This window comes from Opisthocomus hoazin, chromosome 14 (genome assembly GCF_030867145.1).
Source record: "Opisthocomus hoazin isolate bOpiHoa1 chromosome 14, bOpiHoa1.hap1, whole genome shotgun sequence".
Classification (NCBI taxonomy): Eukaryota; Metazoa; Chordata; class Aves; order Opisthocomiformes; family Opisthocomidae; genus Opisthocomus; species Opisthocomus hoazin.
The window spans coordinates 17825590-17849440 of NC_134427.1; the positions used below are offsets into that span (position 1 = coordinate 17825590).

Consider the following 23851-nt stretch of genomic DNA (forward strand, 5'->3'; position numbering starts at 1 on the left):
AAAAGGTTTATAGCACTGCTGTCAAATTGTTTAAGAGAAATATTATCAAGAACCTATCTGTAATAATATCTTTTCTTATAGTTTTTCATTAGTCTCAATGTATTTCAAAAGTCTCAGACCTTTTGAACTACTTTTCCTTTAGTTCAGGAAAACCTTTTGTTTATTTCCTGTGGGCTCAGCATCACCACTAGGCTGTATCAGTACACATTACATTTTAGGGTTTGGGTCATTTTTCTTTGAGCAAAGAGCAAGTAGTGGATTTGCAAGTTGTGGACTTGCATCCTAAGTTATTGAGTATTGTTGTTGGTTACTGGATATTCATTATGATTTTTCTCTAATCAATCAAAGGGAGTTTGTTACTATTTTGTTACTTATTTTAGTGGATTTTACTATAGTTACTTATTATAACTAGAAGCTATGAATCAAATTGGGGTCTTAGTAGATGCTGGACAATATAAAGTGAGAAACAATCCTTATACAAAAGGGCTTTCAGTCTAAGCCTTGGAATCTGCAAACATTTTGGCACATGGTATAGTCAGACTGCTTCTCCTGAAATTCTCCCAAACTAACTGCCACAAATTTTCGCGGATACATGATTTGAAATAAGTAGGTTGCTACTGATCATGTGCACAGTGGGAAAACCAACAGAGTTTCAGAACATTACTCCAAGTAGCTGACTTTTCTTGAGGATAGCAGGAGGCAGGTTCCCTACATAAAGCCAAGTGTCTTGGCTACATTAAAATTTGTTGGATCAATCATGAGGGCACCTGAGTTTCTATAAAAGAGAAAAAAATCAATGGAATACTTTAATGTTGTACAACAACCATCTTAGTCTTGAAAATTATTAGGTGATTTGGGCTACAACTACCAAAGAAAATAGCCTGCCCTTTCTGTCTGATTTGGAAAACTGTAGTCCAAATACGTGAAGTTTGTAATAGCTAGTGAGAACACAATGTGAAATAAAAAAAAAAGCCAGTCCCTGGCAAACTTATTAATAAGCAGCTTTACTTTAATATCCCTGTGATTTATGAGCAAAGATTAGGAGACAATTATAATACAGCCCAAGCTGTACGGAGAAGCATTGCCGGTGGGCACCTCGCGTCTCCCGCGAGTACTCAGGTCAGCGTCTGGCAGGTGACATCTCAGTTCCCTCACGCAGCCAGTGAAGAGAAGTAACTACACTGTCATGCAGTCTGTCAGCCAAGGTGGTTCTTTAGAACCACACCTTATTTACGTCAAACTTTCGACCTTATTAGTATCGATCGTGTCAGTTGGCCGGCGACAGCATCTGTGAGACTTCGCCAGACGCGGCCAGGCCGCCGAGAGCTCCCCGCTGCACTGCCCTGCGCTTAAGAGATGTGAGCCATAACAAGCCGTCATTGCTTGGGGTTACCCAAGGGTTACAAGCGGTCAGAGCAAGGAGAGCGCTGGGATTAGCAGGCTCCAGACCAGAAACTGCCGGCAGAAGATGGTGTGAAATGAAGGGGCTTGTTCGAGATGCTGAGGGAGCAGAGGGGAGCCTCCGGCCAGGCGAGGCGGGCGTGGAGCCGTGCCGCGGTGGGAGCTGAGGCACTGAGGGGACGGAGGAGGGGAAGGAGCTGAGGCGGCTGAGGGAGCTGAGGCGGCTGAGGCGCGGGGCGGACGTGGCTGAGGGGGCTGAGGGGGCCGAGGGAGCTGAGGCGGCGGCAGCCCGGAGGCCGGCGGCGAGCGCTTCCCGCTCTGCGCTTTCCGCCTGCTGCCGCTAGGCGTCGCCCTCCGCCAGCGGGCACCGGCCTGCCGCGCCCCCCCAGCCCGCCAGGGGGCGCTGCGCCCCGCTGGCCTGCGAGCCGCGGAGCGGGGCCGGAGAGGCTGCCGGGAGCCGCCATCTTCTCGGCGTGCGCTGGCTACCGAGAGGTTTCTGCAGCCGGTGCCGGCGAGGAGGCGGACGCGGCGCGGTGAGTTGTCAAGCGGGCGCGGCCGTGGCTGTCGGTACAGCGGAGCAGGGGGCAGGACGGGCTGCCCGCTCTGGCAGGTCTTGCTGCCCCGCGCAGCTCGGCGGGGCTCCTCGCGCGGGGCAGGGGGCTCGGTCCCTCCGCGCTGCCCGGGGCGCTCCCGCCCCTCACGCAGGTGGTGCCGGGGGTCCGGCGGGCTGGCGGGGGCGCCGCTGGCCTCTCGCAGGCGGCGGGGGCAGGGGTGGTCGCCAGGGCGAGGTGTTGCCATGGGAACGGGGCGCGCCCCCTCCGCCGCGAGCTGCCAGCGCGGCCGGGCCGGGCCTGCCCCGCCGGGCCCCCCACGCGAGCCCTGTCCCGGGGCCCCCCGAGCCCCGTCCCGGCTGCCGGCGGCCCCTCCGCGGGCCGTGCCGCGGCTGCCGGCCTGCAGGCGGCTTTGCTCCGAACGGAACAGTTAACGTCGCTCTTTACGTTAGCGAAAGAAAAGTTTGCTGTGCTGATTTGCGCGTCTGTGGTCATCTTGGGTTCTTTGGACGTGTTTGAATGTTTTCGTGTCTCCCCTTGCCCACTCTTTGTTTTTTTCTTCTTTTTTAGTAGACCCATCAGTTTCTAGAATGTATTTCTACTTCTTAATTAAAATGCAATTTTGTTCCCGGTAAGAACTGAGTAGTTATTCAGAATTCTGCAGGAAGAAGTTCACTCAAATCATATCTTTTCAGCTGTAATTCAGACTTCAGTCCTCTTTTGCACGCTGGCCGTTAATTTATGCTGATATATTTCTCTTCAGCTGTCAGCGTATTTCTGTTTCTGTACTGCTGTCTCTCTGATGCTCCTGTGTTCCTGATTAGGCGGCCCTATAAAGGGGTGTGAGAACTATTTTTAGTCTTGGTAATTTGTGTTCTTTTTAATTTATTAATCTGCATCTATACTATAAAGAGTATAAATTGGTTCTGCAAAAATATCTAAAATCAGCATCAAGAACTGCTTACATGATCCATTCATTGCTACAATTTTACATTGGGGTTTTAGTGCTTCGTACAGTCAAGTGGGAAGATTTTGTGTTTTAAATGAACAGTTAGAAAGTGCAGGATCTTACAGTAGACCAATTTGGAAGGAAAAGCAACCGAGGAGAAAAAAAAAACAAACACTTTTTTGTCAAATACTTTTTTTTAATATAATACCTTAACAAAGAGCAGTAGGATATACGTTAACTTAATCTACTCTTTGTTTACCATTAAATAAATCATCACATAACAAGACAACAGTGAAGTGTTCTCTTGAAGAGAGCAAGTTTTCCTGTGATGAATTTGTTGATTAAGCTTTTTTTGCGTATTTTTCATTTTCCTAAGTGCTTCATTTTGCTGTCTACTTGGTTGCTTTGCAGTTTTCTTTACGCCCTTTAAAGAACGCCCAACTGCATCCTTCCGTAGAGAACTTGGCACCTACAGAATTGGCCAAGAAGGGCAGAGGAACAAGTTAATGATTGTTCTGTAGCTCCTCTGACCTTGCCCTTTGTAACCAGCAGTAAAAGTGAAAGAATTCTGATGAGGGTTGTTGTATGGTTGTGGAGTTTTTTTGACCGCTCCCACTGATACAAGGCAGACTTGTATTTGTTATCGGATCAGTTAGAAAATATATGTTTATATCTAGATTTTCGAAGCATGAAGGTGGGTTTCATTTCAAGCCTCTGAGTAGGTGTGATAGTGCTGCTGTGTCTGTTGCCGTCCTCCCAGGGTGGGCAAGACAGCTGCAGGGAGCTGAAGAGTTTCAGAAAATCCAGTTTATAATCAGATGCAGAATTTCCAAGGAGAGATAAGAGAAGCCTGGATCATTGGATCTTATTTCATCTGCTGTTACAGTCTTTCCCCTTTTTGCTGCCCTCTAGTTTTTAATTCCCGAATTTTGTTTTGTTCTCTTTGGATCCTCTGGAGTCTCGCCAATCTTAGGGCCCTTGGTAGTTTCAGTAAAACATGTGAATTTCAGACTTTCCTTGATGTCAAACTCTTTCAACTTTAGAATATATTTTAATTTGGATCTCTTGGCCAAGGGATAGATTTTTAGAAATTTTTTTTTTTATCATTGTTTGGGAGTTGTGCCTGCATAAACTGTGCTGAAGGTTATGTGAAAAGGAAAATTTTTAACCTTTCTTTTTTCTACCAACAGGAACGTAAATACTGGAATTTGTTCTAAAGATTGGTGGAAAATAGAGATGAAACCAGTATCTGCTTTGATTAATCTATTACTAAACTTGGTCTGATTGGATACTAATCTTTTAGGGAAGAACTATTGCAAGTACCCTTTGCATTTTTTTGTTTCAGGAGTTAGCAGCGTACAGTTCTTTGCTGCTTTTTATTTTTTGTAGCATGTGGTCTGTCTTGCAGAGTTCTAATCCAAAATATTCTGACCACGATGATTGACAGTCAGGCTGCAGAAATAGCAAGATTTTTAAAAGTGGAAAAAAAGTAGCTGTGCATGAAGGTTGAAAGTATGTTAAGACTGAAGAAGGCATGCTGCAAAACCTGAACATCACTCCCATAATATAAAACGTAAAATGAAGCTGCACATATCTTGCAGTTTGTTGTCCTTCCCCTTCTGTGTTTCAGAGAGCTGCTTATTGAACAGAAAGGCAAGCAGAGTTTTCAACAGATGCAACTGTCGTATTTCACTTTTGGTACAATATTACAGTTAAAATTAATCCCCAAGTCATCACAATTTCCTGACAAAATTAAAATACAGAGTGTGCTTCAAGAGAGATTTCAGAGTGTAGAAGATGAGGATTTGCATGTGTATAGATATACATAAAAATATAGACACAAATTCACCTCATTCTTTAATGGCGAAACATTCATACTAGGGATACCAGAAAGTATCGTGATGCTGCTTCTGTAACAGGCTGCAGTTAAATGAATGTGAATAATGAACTAAGTGGCACTGGCATGGTTGGGAGTATTGTCTGGGTGGCAGGGAGCACCTTCACCAGTGAGTGAGGCAGGAGGTGACAGGCTCTTTGCACTTCTGTCGTTTTACAACTTGTTTCCTTAGAATCCAGAAGATTCAGCAGTTTTGCTGTGGCCTTAATCCCGTTGCTGTAGCTAAAGTCCCATGTCATCGTGTCTCCTTGATGAAAGACGCCCTCTTCTTCCATCGTCTTCTTCACCTGTAAGTTTGAATTATTTGTGAAAGGATGTAACGCTAAAAGCTGGAGCACAGCTCGTACTCAGGAAAGGAGATGCATCTCGGGGCACTGCAGATTTTGCTAGGTGTTTTTTTTACTATTGGCTGTTTCACTTAATATACCCCCATTAACTGGGTAATTTTTCATTTCTTAACCAAAAGAGCAGTAACTCAAGTTTTGGAGGTTACATTTCTGTAGTGATACAGTTCATAATCACAGATTTAAATTGTTTTGTGTTGTTATTATTTAGCTCATCTGCTTCATAGTGTCAAACGTAGCTTGTGATTTCTGCTTCTGGGAGAGTAGGAACTGTGTAGCTTGCATAGCCCCCAAAATGCAAATATTATATAAAATGTAGATTTTATATTACCTGAATTATATGTCTAAGATGTAAGTTTATAGTATAAAAATGAAGAATATTGAAAAACTGAGATGTTTCCACACCCCTCTAGATGGTTGTGGTGTAGTACTGAATTTGAAATGCATTTTCACGGTGAGTTGTGTTAAGCCTTTTAGAAGAATGGGAACAGGAAAATAATTTAACGAATGAAGATACCGGTAGGGGATATGGAAACAGGATGGAAAAACTAATAGACTGATTTTCCAAAGTTTTGGAGGGGGGGGGGGAAGCCAGAAATCTGAAAATTATTCTTTTCCTATGATTTGCCTGAAAGAGTGTTAGAATCTCAGTAAGCTTAAATGGTACAATTCAAGCGACCTTGGAACTAAAAATTGATAGCTAAATCATACAGAGACTTCTGTATAATTGTAGGAGTACAGTGCCTTTCATGAAAAATACTTCATTATATTCCTGCTTGTGTCATGAATAAAACATTCATCTTATTGGAACTGCCAGAGAAATTTGAAACAGGATTGCTCCTTCCTTTTTTATAGTTTTGGTTTGGTTTGGTGGGGGTTTATTTTAAGTCTTGTGCTCTTGGTGTTGGCTCTCCCATTCTCTACTTTTATCTTTAGTGTCTCTTTATATCTCTCTCTTAGTATGCTTCAGGTTTAGGGTTTGGTAGGATTTTTGTGTGTTGGTTTTGGGTTTTTTTTATTGCGTTTGGATTTTTTTTGCCTTATTTTCTACCTTATTTTTAGGTGCTGTTGTCTGTAGGCAGTTCATTTCAGTGGCAGCAATTGTCAGAACTAAACCTTTGTTTTAGATAGGTTTTCCTTGTCCAAATTAAAAATGCTAATATCTCTTTCTCATTTTGCTTTGTACTAAACACTTCATAAGGTGTGGTATAGTTAAAATTATTTTCTTGAGACCTTTAGTCCTTTCTCTTCCTTGGTCACGTTGGGTAACACTGATTTATACGTTCATTAATGGCTCTATTTGGTTATGTCTTAGTGTTTGCCTTTTGACATCTCTGTAGGGCCATGCGCTTAAGGTACAGCACACCAGGTTTTTCTATAGTAGCTGCTATTTATTCCTTGCTTCTCATACATACAGCTAAATTTCCTCTCAAGACATGCATCTTGTGAGTTCACGAAAACTTTTTTCTTCTCTCTGCCCTTGGCAGATGCAAATTTGTCCCACTCTCATCTACTGAGAGCACTGCACTGCCATGAATCCATTCTTCTTGTTTATTGCTCTATTCCTTACCCATACGATGTCTTCATGGAGAAAAATACAGTATGAAAATCATTCTCAAAATGGTACATTTCTGTTGGCATGGTCATACTTATTTCGAAGATGAAGCGAGTATAAAAGTCTTTGTGACTGAAGTAAAGAATTAGGAGGATCTAATAGCCTACTATAACCTGAGCAGCTGACTGACTTCCTAGGATGATAAACCCTGATTGGAAGCTTAAGTAGGACCTGTTCGAAAAACAGACAAATGAGGCTGAGCTGATGGATTTATGTAAGCTTTGGCGCTGAATCAGTAGATGATGTGTAGATACATACCCTCTTTATAAAATAAAGTAAAAAAATTTTTAAGCAGAATTTTTTTTAAAAAGGCTCTAAGTAATTAGATGCAAGTAAATGGGGTTTACAAGTCATAGCATAAATAATTCCTATGATTCTTGTGATTTTAATCCTTGTAAGTATGCTTTCAGTTAGCAGCATGTACCTTGCTTGATCTAATTGCAACTGAGCCGGCACAAAGTGAAATTCAGTGAAGTGACATACGGATAATCTGTGTGTCAGCTGGTACAGTATGTTCTGTTTGGTATTTACTTGGTGCACTACTCTCACATTTCAAAATTCAGTCAACAGTAAACACGAACATCGCTCTCATAGTCAGCGTGTCAAGCAGTAGAAGCTCCATGTTTATGTACCCTCTGGTCAGGAACAAGAGGCTGTGCAAGTAGGTTTCTGACTTGGGGTTACTGCCATCCCCGTCATGTGCAAGAATTAAAAATAACTCCTTATAATGCCAATCTTTTTGAGGATTAAGGATGGAAATAATCCTGTCTAATAAAATATACTTGAAAAGCAGGTTACATACTTTTCCTTTGAAGCATTTCAGATCTAGATAATGCAATGATGTTGTATTTTTGCATAAAATCATACCTGTTCATATTTTTAAACCTGAATTGAATATGTTTGGCTTGTAAAACTACAGTGCACAATTTTGCATTTTGAATAAGTTCACAGTTTTGGTATAAATTCTTGTCTGGTTTTTTTTCTGAGATGTAGTCAAGAGACTATGTAAATTGGTACTTTAGCTTGGAAGCGGGAGTTGTGACAAATACCTTCAGACGTTTAAAAGCAGGATTAAACGTGGCTCAGCTTCTGGAAGTCTTTGAGGCTAAAATAGGCTTTGTTTACTCACTGCATATATAAGAAGGAATTTAATGCTTCATTAATAAAGTCTCCTGGGTTTTATAAGCAAAAATGAACTTGAACATTTCTGGACCTTTGACTTTTAATTAATATGTGATTAATTAAATCTGTGGAGAAAGTGTGAATTAACTTCCATATACGTAAAGTATACTTTCTGAACTCAGGTCTGCTGCTGGTATGTATTGTGAAGTCTTGTGTAGGTGTCTTAGTTGGCTGCTTTTTGTGAAGTTACGTTTTTTTGCCATAAACCATTCAAAAAATTACCTTCAGTTATTTTTCTTCTGCAGTTAATGTTTGAGTGCTGTTATGGTGCAAGATATTGTTCTAAATAATTTTTCTAGTTAGTTCGAGTAAGGCAACTGTTAAAATACCTGTGTAAAAATACTATTCCTAAGTTAGTTTTAATTTTATACTTTGAATAGTTGCTTTTAACAGTTGTTTGAAATAAAAGTAATTAAACTTGATGCTAGTTTTAATTTTATACTTTGAATAGTTGCTTTTAACAGTTGTTTGAAATAAAAGTAATTAAACTTGATGCTGCATTCAAAGTAGTACTAATGTTGTATTTAAAGCAGTACTTGCATAGCAAGTTTGCCTCAATGCTTAATGAATATATTAATGTCTTTTATTTAGAAATTATACTGAAATGTAAACTGGCTATGTTTAGAGGGGCTGTCGTAAGGAAAGGGCTTCATAATGTGGGTAGAGCATTGTTAAAGCTAGCAGGTACCTGTGAGGGATTTGTCCTGCTTCTGTCATTGCAGGATTTAGACGTGGTTTGAGAGGCTCCTAGAAGGGTGGCTGAATGTTTCTGATCCGAAAGATTAAATAATGTGGTTGATGTAATTTGAAACAGTTGCTTCATATTAAAGAATTGATCTGTGGTGATTGGATCTTCAGTCAGTACTTACTGCTCTCCTGGTATGTGCTTTTCACGCTGTTTAGATGGTGAGGACTGAGATAAATTGCTCAACTCCAGAGAACCCAAATGTGGCAGATACTTTGGTTATCGCCATGTTGAGAACATAATTTTTTGGTTTTGTTCACTGTGTTAACAGAAGGGGTATTGAAGTATTCATAGCACTGTAGAAAAAGCTGTTTGAAAGAATAAAGCTGCTAATCTCAGTGTTCCAAGTGAAGAATGCATTATATGCAGGTTTTTTTAGTTTTATCCTAATGCTTATTTCCAATTACATTTTCCCTTAATTCTTGGAACTTCCAGTACCGTACAGAGAAATATTTTTTTTTCTGCTTCAGATACCGCTGTTACATCTGACTGAAAGGCATTATCCTATGATTTCCATTGCAGTTGAGGGTGGTACAGATACTGAATTTTAGGTAGCTCAGTTGGTTTATTTTTGCATAGCATTCACAGTTAATTAAAAGTAATCAATAAAACTGAAAAATGACTTCTCAGTTAATTGAATATCATCTCCATCCTGATTTATAATATTTCAATTTAGTCTTTCATCCTCTCCCTTCCCTCCTTGTGTCTTTGCTCAAGTGTTTCCTTCTCAGTTCCATAATGTTGTTAAAACACCCACATATCTTTCCAGGAAACACCAAGAAGATCAACAGAGTAAGTGGAGTAAAACTAATACAAACTGGTTTAAGTAATAGTTTAAAACTTATGCTGTTATTTTGGTTAGGAAAGTCTGTCACGCGTGAGACGTACCACTGTCCTGGTTTTGGTTAAAACAGAACCAATTCTCCTTTAGTGAATTTTCCTCTCAGTGAATTTCTTCTAAGTAACTGCATTTTTCTGAAGTTGGCTGCATATTTTACAGTGTCCGCTGCAAAGCTGGTAACACCTGATGGTTATAGTTTTACTGAGCTAATGGTAGGCATGGAATGCGGAAAATGCCCATGCTTACAATTGTTACTGTAGCAGCCAAGGCCGCTGATGGACCTTCTGGGTTCCGCAAGCGAGGAGTCGCAAAGGGTTGTACTTGCGGGGAGGGGCAGGCAGAACAGGTGACCCAGCATGGACTAACGTGGTGCCATACGACTCGTACTCAGTTTAAAGCTGGGGGGTCACGAGGGTCTCACTCTCTTCGTCCATGGCTGGATCCTGAAGAGGACCCTGCTCCTTGTCCTGCTGGTGAGCCTGATCCAGATTCTGATCCGTGCATTCCTGAGTCCAGTTCCCATCTGCTGTGGTGTCCAGTCCAGGGTGTCCTGGTGCCTGCCCCTGTGGCGCGCAACGCTCCAAACTCAGAATCGGTTTTGTGTATTTTGCCTTATTTCTCTTAGTGTTATTAGTGAAGCTGCTTTCATTTCCAGAGTGTAAGTCTCTCTCACTTTTCCTCCTTTTCCCTTTCCATGGTGGGGAGGGCAGGGGTTAATAGTGAGCATCTGCCACTCTCTTTATTGCTGCCCTGCTCGAAATGGTAACAACCACCTACATGGTATTTTGAGGTCTGCAGCCCAGATTTGTAAAGGTAAGAAGCTATTTTGGGAGGAGAAAATGCGCAATGAAACACTGTATCTTTATAAGCACTCTGAAGATGAAGCCTGCTTCAAAAGAAGTGGACGTTTTAAAATGAAATTATCTAAAAAGTAGATGTTTGCTAATTGCATGAAATAAAATTTTTCAGAATTTTCAGCTTATTTACTAAAAAAAAGTTACGAGGTTTCTGAAATTTTCTGGTGTTTGAGGGAGAGAGTGTTAGTGAAAGAGTCCAGAGAAGTACTACAAAACCCAGGCTTACTCACGAAGCACAAGTTTGATTTGAAGATCACCCCTGTCAGAGGGCACTGGAGAATTTGGGCCTTACTTAAGATACAATATTTATTAAAATTGCTTTGGTAAAATACCTTTTTTAGCTTATGAAAAATAGCAACTTACTGTAAGCAACACATTCATATTATAATGAAGTTTTTTACATATACGAGCAGCTGGTATGTATTAATATATTTTTTTATTCTTTATGCATATGATACTGCGATATCATACTTCTTTTTAAGAATGGCAGATTTTAAGATGAGTTCTGATAATGGAGCAGTTAAGTGGTGCTTAAAACAGAACGTGTAGGTAGTTTATGAGAAGTGGGGGCATAATTAATTCTGTCTCTTAACTTTTTTTTATCTTCATATGTCATAGTCATCATTGTACTATGTGGTCACCCCATATGGCATAAGGAATAAAAAAAGCACAAACCAAGGGTGATCTTTTTCTCTCCAGTAAGTTCTTGAGATTTGTCGGGCTTGAACTTTGGTGTCTTTACCCCTGGTTTCAGTAAGGACAGGGAAGGCAAATTACAGAGAATGGCTCGATAGATCGTCTGTGATTTGCCACAGTTATTTTGTATGCAACAGATCAAAGAGGGATGTAGAAGCTCTAGTCTGATTTTGAAGTAAATATAAACAAAAAAAACTTAATACGTAAAAATTTAAATAGGATGAGGGGTTTTTTTCACTATTTCTGAACTCATTTCTATATAAGTAAAAAAATGTATATAATACTACATATGTATATATATAATATATATGTGTATCTAAAACAATTTTTACAACAGAAGTTTAAAAGTTCATGTTTATTTTAAAATCTTATTTTAAATCATTTAGGACTGTTTTGTAAAGATCTCAAGTAACCTTATGGGTCTAACATCATTACTACTACACTGCATTCATAAAATAATTTGTATTACTCAAATACCATTAGCTGCAAAATAATTTTCTTATCTGCATGCCTAAGAGACTTTCTACAAGGCAGCAAACAAAGCCTACCTCACATCCTTCAGAGATTCCTTTTCAAAATATCCATTGAAAACACAAAACAAATGCATGTTTTCAATGTATGAATAGCAGTATATATATATAATATACAGATATGTATATTAAAACTACATGTATTGTGACAGCTTTCATATTACTACATGTAATTACTGATTTTTTTTTCCCTTCAAAGTCAAAACAGGCATATAGGTCAGATTTGTAGGTCAGTCAATATAATTTGTTCAGAAGCCATTTTTGAATTTGCTAAGCTAAAACAAAAAACCACGGTATAATTTCTAATGTCATTACATTAGTCACAAACTGACTTACAGAAGGAATTAAAACTGGTGCTCAGAAGTAGTCTTGTATCCTTGATTACATGATGCGGGGTCTTTAAAGTCATGTTTTCTTAACCTGCTTATAGGTTAATTATCTTTGTCATCTTGGCAAAGGATGCAGCAATCCTGCAATGCATAGTCATTTTAACTTTCCCCTCCACCTTCTGAACTTTAAAAAAAGTTTTGTCCTTCCTGTAGCAGCTAAATCTGGTATTACATAAGCAATTACTACAACATCTGTAGTAGTAACATTTGCATTGACCTTACAGAAAGTATCATCAATATTAATGCAGATGTTGAGGAAGCTGAATTTTTGCCTGGTGGCCTACATGATAAAGGTGAGGATTGGAAACATACATATAGAAAATGGAGATGGACAGTTGTTCAAATAAATGCATACTCTGTTCTTCCTTACGTGCATTTCTTTTTGCTTATTGCTGAATTATTGCTTTGTGCTAGGAAGTCCATTTGGGCAGTCTCATAATAATTTAATTTACCGCTTAATAAAGGAGTCAGTTTAAGATGTGTATCCGCAGTAGCCTGTCTTCTACCCAGGACTTTCTAAGTCAGTAATATCACTGCACTTGTCAGGGCGAGAGATGCATTTGTACTGTGTTCTGACTTCATCCGTCTTGGGATGAAGGCGAGGACTGTGTCAGTTTGGTTCTTGCACAGGACCTGCGGGAGCCAGATTGCTTGCTTTCATCGCCATGAAAGAAGGGGCTTGTCTGAGTGCTCTTGGAGGCCTTCGGGCACAGAAGGGCATGGGGCAGGACTAGCAGTCAGTGCTGCCCCTGGAGAAGTGTAGGCAGGAATAGGAATGTGGGGCAGGTGGTAAGGAGAAGGGCGTTCCTTCGGGAGGGAAGGGAGGAGAAGCTGAGGTGATGACAGAGGCACAGGAACTTTTGGTAGAGTGTAGGCAGGGTGTGCGGAAGTGGATGATGATCATGGCCTTCTTATGGGCAGAAATATATTGTGTTTCAGAACTGGACTGTAAAATCTTGCAAATGTGGTCTGGCTTAGATCAGTATTTTAAATTCATTAACTTTGTATTTCTGGTTCAGAAGCCTTTTGGCAGGGTTTTGCTTTTGTTAAGTATTTTGTTGATTTCATTCTTGCAATGTTTGTTTGTTAAGAAGCAGAACATACTTTTAAAGCTGTAAGTGTATAAACCGTGTGTATTTTCCAGGTAAATTTTTATTGGCCTGTAAAACTATGATCTTTCTGCCTTACTTTACAGTTTTGTTTGTTTTATTTTTAATGTTCTGATGTTTGCCTCTGCATGGCAGAGGAGGCAGGCAAGGGTGAGATGGGAGGGAAGAGGAAGAGGCATTATTTTAGTACATAAAGGGTGGCTAGTTGAATTTAGCCAGTTTCCAGGCTTGCATATGGGTATGATCTATTCTTCTGTCTGAGTTTTAAAACATTTATTCTTTGTTTAGGAAGTCTGAAAGGAGAGCCCTACTTATGAAGAGATGACGTGTAATGGCCCAGGTAACTCGGAAGCTTGTGCCACTCCAGACACTGACTGTGACCAGGAATGTGCACAGGAACACTACCGACTAGGAACTTTTGTTGAATTTCCACTTGGCTGTCCAGTTTCAGCATCAGCACTAGCACGAGCTGGCTTTCTTTATACTGGAGAAGGTGACAAAGTGAAGTGCTTCAGTTGCCATACAACTATTGAAGGATGGGCACCTGGGGATTCTGCAGTTGAGAGACATAAAGAGCTTTCCCCAAATTGCAAATTTATTACTGAATCTACATTTCTGGAAAATAACAGACATCCTCTTGCCCTGAACTACCAGCATAGAACTGAAAATGGTTCCAGTGATTCAGCCCTCCCATGTACTCTGGATGACCCATCTGATGTGGAGGCAGATTACCTTCTGAGAACTAGGCAGGTTGTGGATATGTCAGATAGCTTGTATCCTGACAACCCTGCTATGTGCAGTGAGGAGACAAGACTAAAGTCTTTCCACAACTGGCCCCTCAACAGCCAGTTGACACCGAGAGAATTGGCTAGTGCTGGATTCTATTACACAGGTGTTGGTGATAAAGTGGCATGTTTTTGTTGTGGTGGAAAATTGAAAAATTGGGAACCCAGTGACAGAGCTTGGTCTGAACACAAGAGGCATTTTCCCAAATGCTTTTTTGTCCTGGGCCGGAATGTTGGAAATGTTCCAAGTGAATCTGTTCCTGTTGAGCATGGGAGAAGTGGTCTGCACAATGCACAGCATCCAAGAAATCCATCTATGGCAAAATATGGAACACGTTTACAAACATTTTTGTCTTGGATATATCCCGTTGACAAGGAGCAACTTGCTGAAGCTGGGTTCTATAGCATAGGTAAGCCAAACCTTAAAATGGCTAATCCCTTTTACAAAGAAATTTTATATGAGTATCTAGTTATGAAAAAATAAACTTTTTTTATTCTAATATGGAATGATTTGCCAGAATTTCTTTACTCGGTAAACTACGCATAGTTCTTGTGTAAAATTATATACATTATATGAAGTATTTTTAATAGCAAAGTATAAACTTGATTGTAAATTAATTTTTAGCAGTAAAGCATCCATGTGTGAAATATGTTTTATGAGGGTTTTAGCAGGCGAGGAAAACAATGACAATTATTGAAGTTAATATTTTTTTAAAGAATGAAGTGCTGTCCTTCAGATATCTGTCGCAGGTCTGAGGAGTGGGCTTGTGGCCCGTATAGAAGCCTGTGGGCAATACAATCCGGGTTGTGTGCCATTTTATTTAGTCCATGTGTGTTTGCATTACCATAGCATTTGAACACCTGAAACTAGCAAATACCATTACTAGCTACTGTAAAAGTTTTATGAAGACAGTGACTCCAGTGGAGGAGCTTTTACTATTAGACATGTAGTGTACGATTTGGATAAGACCCAAATGTGGATGTCTTTGTGCGTTGGTTCCCAATCAGACTGAATGGCGCAGTGCTGTTGGAGCTCTCTGAAGTTCTTCACTGAGAGATGCTGTACCAGTGCAAAGTGTTGCTCTTACTTGGTCACAAAGAAAAGGGGATTATCTGGGATAATTTCTCACTGTGGTCTTAATTAGTTAGTCTCTTAGTAGCTCTCAGAAGAACTTTTAAAATCTGATTCCATTTGTTTTACTTGTGGCCATAAATAAAACTTTTGATATTTTTCATATTGGTGATACTATGGGCAATATTTGAACCCAGCAGTACTGTTTTTACTGATTTTTTTTTTTTTTTTTTTTTTTTTTTTTTTTTTTTAAATTCCTGAAAGTACCTAGCTTTTCACAGGCAAGTGAGATCTGTATTGTGGAGGTGCATTAAATTGGCTGCAGCTTACCAGAGCCAATGGCTGTTCAAGGGACTGGTGTGAAAACTCTGTTTACTGTGGCCTGAGAATGATTTAGCTCCTTAGGAAAAATCTGTCTGTGCCTCATTTCATTTCAGTAAATGCTGTCTAAGCAGTTTCTGGCGCAGTCTTTGATTACAGTAGGCACAGTGCAAGAATAGAGAGAATGCAGTGTCGCTTAATAACTCCTCAGCTGGTCATGCTGCTGCTGTATAGAGCCCGTTAATGGTGAAATGGAGGACCAAAAAGGCACATAAATGTCCTTAATGCTTTGTGGTAGACTACTTCATGACTTGTTTACCAGTGGATTGAGCTATTTGATAATAGATTATTTTTAGCTTTTGCTTTTTTATTTGTATGATTACTTGCTAAAGTAAAATTCAGTAATATTTCATGTGATATAAAATACAAATACTTTGTATTTTTTAAGCTCATGTCTGTCCTGAACATTTCTTTCAAAACATACGTATTATATCCTCTTTTAAAATGGAGTTCCTTTTAGTTACAATTGTTAATCAATAAAGTAAGGGTTTTTTTCTTAATAACGTAACATTTTAATTGAAAATTATTGTTATGCCTACTAGAAATATGTAACTTTTTTCTGATGTGTTTCCTCAGGTAATGGTGATCATGTTGTGTGTTTCCACTGCGGTGGAGGATTGCAAGAATGGAAGGAAAATGAAGACCCGTGGGATCAACATGCCAAATGGTTTCCTGGGTAAAGTATTTTTTACTGTTTTCTTGTTGCATATCTGAGTCTTATTTACAGTATATTATGTTTTAATGACAGAGCATATTACTAGAGGTTTCAGAAGGTTGACTATGGCTCAACATTGTTTAGATTTATGAAAAAACTTACTTTTTTTCTCATTGTTCTCCTCCACCACCTCCTCCTTCATTTTTGTCACGTAGGCACCAAAGGAATATCAGTTATCTTCCATGGTTTCTATTTTTCCTTTTCAATAAGTATAAAAGGTTTTAAGGAATTTTTTGCATGGGGTCCTTATTTTTTTTGTTCCAGCTGTTGTGCCTTTTGTAGTCCTGCTATTATATGTATAATCGTCAACATATGCTTTAATGTTATATTGGAGACCTCAAAAGAGGACATTAAGCTAATGTCGTCTTTGAGAGATAGGAGGGAGTTCCTCTGAAGTGGGTGGGAGAGAGAACTAAATCTCAAGAGGTTGAAGGCACAACTAACTCATTAGAGGTGATCAGTATGAAAAGGTGCCCTGAAATTGTACCTTCTGAATAACTTTTAAGTCAGTGTTGTTTGTATGTCAGCTTGTTTGTGGGAATTTTTAAAGGGAAGAGAAGATTTCTGTGTCTGGACTTAACTGATGTCTCAGCTAGCAGAATCATCAAGTTTTGTGAATGCATATCTGATCCTCCCCCCCACCCCCCCATTATACAAGCACTGCATTCTATTGTTATTTTAACAGCTTCATACATGCTAAAGTTTGTAACTTATGTCAGGATACAAAATGACTAAATTTCTGTCACGGTGCAAACCAACCTGAAGTAGTCAGTAGTGGTACTGAATTCAAAACATACTTCTGCATAATTTTAAAGGACTGAGGATTCCAGACCCAGAAGTAGTTTTTAGAAAGATTGCCAATTCTGTCTAAAATCTGTCTTGCGGAAAGGAGGAATAGTATATGACTCATTCTTTCTTACAGGTGGATAAAGTCTGTCCAAGTACAAAGACTTAGTTACTTGTATAACATTGATAAAATCAGTGTCTTCTCTGCATTAGCTGCCAAATTTGTCTTCTGTGGTGAAAGGCTCTCTGGAAGCTGGAAGTTAGTACGCATCAGCTGATCCTTTTCTCAGTAGTGGGACAGGCAGCTTGTAATTATTAGTCTCTGCCACTTGGAAGAGACATTTGAAGTTTTTGGCTTGGTGCAGTGAATGGTTAAGAAGCATTTTCTTGCTGCGTTTCACTTCACCTTATATGGGTTTGATTTCGTTTTAGGTTGCATAAATTATGTCAGATTTGATTACTTCCTCTCAGATCATTAACTGTCTTATATGGGGTTTTTCTTTCCACATCAACTTCAGCGGCAGGGTGTCAGTCTCACAGCATGCTGCCTGTGTCCATGAACAGGAAATCGTGAAGGTGAAGTAGCTGCTGAAGCTAGAGAACTATTGTCGAGGAGTTACGGCATTCCCTAAGTCTTCTGGTTGGGAAAAGCTGTGCCCTGTGGCTAGGACTGGTTGGAAAATAGTGAAAGAAAGCACGTAAGGCACCTGTCTGACCAGTGGCTGCTTTTCTTTTATTGCAAAAGACTAAAAGAACCAACATTTTAACATGTTGTTTGTTTTTCATTGGAATCTTTACTTTTATAAACCTGTGGCATTAGCTGTCATGGCCAACAACTTCCAAGCCTTCCATTTCACCAAAAATGTGAGCAAGATAAGTACTGCTGAAGTGATTAAGAAGTTTTCATAAATGTTTAAATGACATTATTGATGTTGACTAAACATGCAGAGATTTCAAAAGCAAGCATTCTGTATTAAGTAGGAAATGTATTGAAGCATTCCGAAGTTATGTAGTCAATTTTTGTTTGCTGCTTATGTAGTTTTATTATAACTAAATATTTTCATTTATAGGTGCAGATTTGTGAGAAAGGAAAAGGGGCTAGAATTTATAAATAATGTTCACTTAAGAGATGGATGTAGGGATTCAACAGTAAGTGTTTTGCTTATTAATCAAATATCATTTTGTTAAAATAGAAAACAATATTAACGTAATTTTCATATCAAGTTATTCTTCTAAGTATCTGCATATCATTTAGTCCTCCTGCTGCTTCTTTCATTGCCAGAAAGTGAAAGGCATCAAAGTATGTGTTGGTTCTGTCATTCAGGGTTTATAGATCTCACAGTTGTCCTTAGCTGGGGTGTGGCTCACAGGCAGGGTGCATTGTATATGTTGTATATTTGGCACTGAACAAGTGCTGTTTTTTCTGTAGGCTGGGAACCTAAGGTGAATGAACCTAAGATGAATACTTTCCTTATTTAAGTATAGTAGATAACTTTTCTTGTTGGTAGAGCATTGTTAAACTGGTATGCAGTCACTAAAAAGTAAAACCGGTGTTATTTTAGAATTCTTTGATAGACTAAGAATCGTGTACATATGATTATAGCAAAGATGGCTTGAAAACAAAATTTAAAACAACACGAAAGATGTAACAAAACACTGATCCCTTTGCAGTTGTTCAGAGCAGATTTAATAGTTTTAGTCAATAAAATAACTGAAATCAAATAGCTATTTTCTGTCTTGTTAACTGTACAGGTTTCCTTCAACAGAATTGTAATTTTGTCTGTTTGTGTTTCACTTTTAGACAGAAGCTGCTGAAGAGACAATGCTTCCTAAAGGTATCTGCTTAGAGAAAAAAAAACTCAGCGAACAACCCCTGCTATTTTGGAATATCCATATATGCATGTGTAGTAAAGGAAATGGTTAATTTTTTAAAAACCCTAATACATTTTTAAATAAAGCATGATAGGCAAATTGTTGGATAATACTCTTCCATTGCTTCATCGCTTCTAAACAACTGCAAAATGAATTTTATTTCTCTTAGGGGAAATCTAATCATGCTTGGATAAATATTGTAAAGTAAAGATTGTAAAGCATGAAGGAAGTATGTATAGGATGCAGTCTTATTTTTATAGCTAGTGAGTATGCTCAAGTATTGAATTAGTAGTGCTGTCAGATGATAGTAAAAGAATACTGAATTGAAACAATCGTCATTGCTTTTCATGAGGCTGGAAGAGTTGGTCTGTTAAGTTGCAAGGAACAGTAAGCTGAGAAGGCTTAAATAGCTTGTTATGTGTTCCAGTATTACGCATTCCTGCAATGTTTTTCATAAATACCAAGCAATAAAAAGATGAGACAGTTAAAGGGGTAGTAGGAAGACAGTCACGCAGCTTCATCACAGGGAATGATAGCTGTTGCTAGTAAGAGTGGTGACACAAAACGTGATTTAGAAATCTCTTGCACACTGCTCATTCGTGAGAGTGAAAATTAGGTTAAAAAATTTTGTTCTTTGAACAATCTTGTTAAGAAATTAGTCATTTACATGTAATAGAAGAACTGGAAATAAGAGACACTGCTGACAGATCTATTAAAAGAAAAAAAAAAATGAAAAGAGGAAGGGGAGGTCCAACAGACAGAAAAATGGTTTCCCAAAGTAGTGTTGTGTCTTGTCGGGGATAGGCTTACTGATTGTGCTGTGTTTTGGTTTTGTAAATTCCGGTTATTTATTGGTTTCTCTCAACATATGCGTGATTTTTTTTTTCTTCCCTAAACTGAATTGAAATTAATGTAATGTTACCGAATACTTAAGTATCTGTTGTGCCTTGGAATTTTGGATGAATTTCAGTTAACATTCAGTTACAGAATTTGTGATGTCAATTATATAAGAAATTTTATTTAAGAAGCTGAAGTAGTTGATTTGAACAGCAGATCTAGGAGGATTTCTGTATTAGAAATATATCAGCTGAGATGGGGAAAGCCAGGACAGAAGACATCTCAAATCTGCAATTTTGGGTGTTTTGACAATGCAGTTTTTACAACTAGCAAAATTCTCAAATCAGAAATATGGTTTCTTTGGCTAGATATTTGCAAAGGTGTCTTAGAGTATTGTAGTGAATAGTGGCCAATAATCAGATTCATCCTTGTTAAGTTGTTGTTGTTGTTGTTTTTTAATTTCTTGTTTTAGATGATCTCTTGCAGAATCCTTTGGTACAAAGTGCCATAGACATGGGATTCAGTTTGTCTGAGATTAGGAACACCATGGAAAAGAGATTGCAGATGTCTGGAGAAAGTCACACATCTGTTGAGGATCTGGTAGCAGACTTAAGTGCTCATAAAGAAAATACAAGGGAAGAAGAATCAAATGAAACCCCAGTTCAGCAGGATGAGCTTATTCAATTACAAAACCTCTGTGTGTACTTTCGTATCAGCTCTTTAGTCTGTGAAATATATCTTACTGTTATCTGTTTATTCTGCCCTCTGATCGAAATCTTACCTAAGGTGAAGTTACAATATTGTAACTTAAAATTCAATAGTTTCATTTTTGGACATTAAAAAAAAAAAGCTGAATAAAGAGTGTGTGACAGTATTTGAGCGTAGTGGCATTTATAAATATAATCTATAAAATATGTAGTATTAATAGCTCAAAAGTGTATAATATTGAAATAATAGTCTAGCATGCTTCTGGAAAATGTTATACATGCTAACTAAAAAGCCAAAGCTATTGTGACAATGACATTTAAAAACGAAAGCAAGAATAACTATAGATGTGGGGACTCTGGCAACAAAACAAAATAGATCCAGCAGCATACTGTCAAATATTCAGTATACTCAAAATGAAAAAATATCTTAGTAGAGGATTATTTATTTTTCAATTTAAAATTTTGCATTGCACAGAAACATGTTCTTTCTTGGTCAATAAGAAAAAGTGTACTTCTTCTAGATGGTATTTCTTTTCAATTATTTGTGTTCAGCTATGTTGCGACGTGCAAGTTATGCTCAGAAAGCCTTTGTGGTACACTCTGCAAATAGACCCAAACTAAGGATTCTCACTCGGGAGACTTGTAGCTTAAGCAAGCAGATGGGTGAAATCATAGAGAGGGAAAAGACCATCTAGTTGGCATGATAGGCAGAGATCTTAACAGCCCACTCTTATTAATGAGATTTTTAGTGGACATTATAGGGGAAAAGAACTTGTCATGATGATGGACTTTGTGGTTGGCTGTGCAGAGCTTTCCCCAAGTGGCAGAAGAAGGTGTTTAAAGTCTGCATTTTCAAATGGGGCATAGTGGAATGATAAAGAGCTAATGTACAATGCAGAATTGATTCTTTCTGTCTGATAAATTTTAAATCTTGTGAAGTATGGGCATTTTGAAAACAGGGGCAGGGAAGGAAATCACATCCTCACTCTCTTCATTGGGGAAACTCTCTGGAAAAAAAAATAAATTAAAATTACTTACCCACTATCAACAAGCCTTCTCTTCGCTTCCTTCAAGTTTTGGGACAGTTGTCAATGGGAAGTCTGTGAAAAGAATGGTTCCTGAATGAAATATGCATATCCTAAACTCTATAGACATTTCAAGCTCTTGCAAATACAGATAGCTGAATTCCCTGCTTGCATTGGACTGGGAGATGTAATGAGGTGAGAGTGAAGAAGAGAAAAAAAAAATAAAAAGATTCCATGCTGCAGCTTGGTTTCGTATCTTTTTTTTTTTTAAAGGTGTGACATTTAATTCATATGAAGAAAACTTTGTCCTTACATGTCAAAAAAAAAAAAAAAGCTAGAGCTTCAACAGTACTGTGTTAACTTCTTTTTATGTGTTTATTTTTCTTAGATCTCAGTACTGAAGAGAAGTTAAGACGCTTGCAGGAAGAAAAGCTTTGTAAAATCTGTATGGCTAAAGACATATCAGTCGTCCTCATTCCCTGTGGTCACCTGGTTGCCTGTAAGGAATGTGCTGAAGCACTTAATGAATGCCCTCTGTGTCGTGTAAATATTATGAAAAGACAGGAAATTTTTATGTATTAGTGAAATACACAGCACTGGATGCAAACATTTCCTGCTTTATTGCTTTAAATATGTGTAATGTAATGTGAAAAATAGAGTTAATTCCAGGATGTAATCATAATGGCAGTATTTGGATTTTTTTGCTGCCAAACGCTACATACATTTTAACACTTTAAAAATTATTTTCCTTAGGTGAATTTTTTGTATGTCAAAATCAGTACTGAGAGGCAAATATATATATTCTGTAACTTAAATTCATAGACCTGATTTGCAAAAGCCTAAGTAATGCAAAGTTTTATTTATTGGTGGGACTCTGTATGACTGAAGGTTATGCAAATACAGTTGTATAAAGAGTCCAGTCCTATATAAAGTTTGTAAATAAGTAAGAGAATTTTAAAAATTATTATATACGTCTATATTGTATCTGAGATTTCAGCTTCTCAAAAACATGTAAAATTGAAAATGTTGTTTCTGTAACTTTCATAGTGACATAATTCAGAGAATATGTGTAAACCTGCTGCTGGAAGATTTCACCTTATGTTTGCTATGACTACTTGTAAGTTGGTCTGTTTTGATACCTAATTTCTGTCTCCCTATTTATTTTTTTCTGGTTAAGATGTATAAGTCAGCTTCAGTAAACTGGTTTTAGTCATCTGTTTTTCACAAAAATCCCTCTGTACATAAAATGTACATTAATTTCATTCCTTAAAAGAGAACTCAGCAAAATTGAAGGAGACTTTTACATACCTTATGCCCTTCATGAAACAAGTCTCATTTTGAAATTGTACCCCTGCACAAAAATTTGTTCATGGTTTGATTTTTTTCTTACGTTTTTTAACATTTAGCATTATCCTGATTAATTTATCTGCTAATACTTTGCAGTGCTTCTGTTTGTTTCGTTTTTCGTAACAAGATTAAACTGTATCTACATGAAAATGCTTTATTTTTGTAGTTTTTTTCATCATTTACCAGTAGTGTTAGAAATACTTCCTTTTTGTTCTTGTAAGTTTGCAGCATTCAAATCAAATCAAAAAGTTAATAAGTAGTCTAGTGACAGTCACTTTAAAACACTTAATAAACTATTTCTTACTGGACCGATCCTCAATTCTCGAATTAAAAAAAAGAATCAGAGCTTTGTATTTAAGTACAGCTGGTTTACGATCATTCTACTTAATTATGTGACTTCCTTATTTTGTGGAGCTACTAATATGTTCTGTGTATATATTTTTATCTTTGAGGCTACACACTAATAGATTTAGAATATACAGAATATAGTTTTTCACATGATAAAAGTTTTAAATGCAATAAACAGAAATTTAATGTCTAGTTTTTCTATTTTTTTAAATACGTGCTGTGATTCTATGCTGGTGGAATGTTATGGATATTTAAAATAAAGCGCAACCCAGTTGTTCCTTGATCAGCATATTTGATTCTCACATGCAAAAAAGAAAAATCATAATGGAAGGTTGCTTTCTATTGCTTTTTTTGTTTTGTAACTCAACTGTTACTAATTTAACCTGAGTATTAGTAAGAATATATTTTAATTGGAGAGGAAGTAAAATCTATTGTTTGTATAAATTTAAGTTCATTAATTATAAAATTAAAATATGCTAACTGCTATTTTGTGTAATAAATTAGAATTTGGTTCTTAGGAATTCATAAAGGATTCAGCACGGAAAGGTTTTATTTTGCCTCTTTGTGCCGTTGTGAAGAGTTCAGTGCTTCAGGTAGTTCACGCACATGGGGATTTTTCAGGAGAGCTACGGACTGTCGGTTCCGGCAGCCTGGTCCTGGCTCCCGGCTGCGCTCACAGGGAGGGTTCGCTGGACTGTTCAGGGGGCGGGGGCGTGTTTGCCTGTGAGCTGCTATGTCTTGCCTGAAATAGCTTGGTCAGTTCATGTCGCAAACCATGTTCTGCTGACTTGCTTGAGCAGATGTTTTGTTACCTAACCTTGACCTAAGTCATGTGAGAGAGACTATCTGGACGAGCTGGATCCAGCTTCC

General features: G+C 38.2%; 1 protein-coding gene across 3 annotated transcripts; it reads left to right on the forward strand.

Moving 5' to 3' along the window:
• The first annotated feature begins 1833 nt into the window (after positions 1-1833).
• On the forward strand, positions 1834-23467 carry XIAP (X-linked inhibitor of apoptosis). 3 transcript variants are annotated; one of them, XM_075435147.1, is made up of 8 exons: positions 1834-1934; positions 4971-5087; positions 13395-14301; positions 15921-16020; positions 17916-17994; positions 18647-18680; positions 20027-20251; positions 21675-23467. In XM_075435147.1, the coding sequence occupies exons 3-8, from the start codon at positions 13428-13430 to the stop codon at positions 21866-21868; spliced, it is 1506 nt and encodes a 501-aa protein (XP_075291262.1). In that variant the 5' UTR covers positions 1834-1934; positions 4971-5087; positions 13395-13427; the 3' UTR covers positions 21869-23467. The 3 variants fall into 3 exon arrangements, with proteins under 3 accessions (XP_075291262.1, XP_075291264.1, XP_075291263.1); XM_075435149.1 differs by lacking the exon at positions 20027-20251; XM_075435148.1 differs by lacking the exon at positions 4971-5087.
• Positions 23468-23851: the final 384 nt, after the last annotated feature.

What these genes read in the sequence shown, in the direction of transcription:
- XIAP (XM_075435147.1), top strand. Translation starts at nt 13,428, where the DNA reads ATGACGTGTAATGGCCCAGGTAACTCGGAAGCTTGTGCCACTCCAGAC. An exon ending in CATGCCAAATGGTTTCCTGG is followed by an intron (nt 16,021 to 17,915) that starts GTAAAGTATTTT and finishes TTTCATTTATAG; the next exon opens with GTGCAGATTTGTGAGAAAGG. An exon ending in TATTCAATTACAAAACCTCT is followed by an intron (nt 20,252 to 21,674) that starts GTGTGTACTTTC and finishes TATTTTTCTTAG; the next exon opens with ATCTCAGTACTGAAGAGAAG.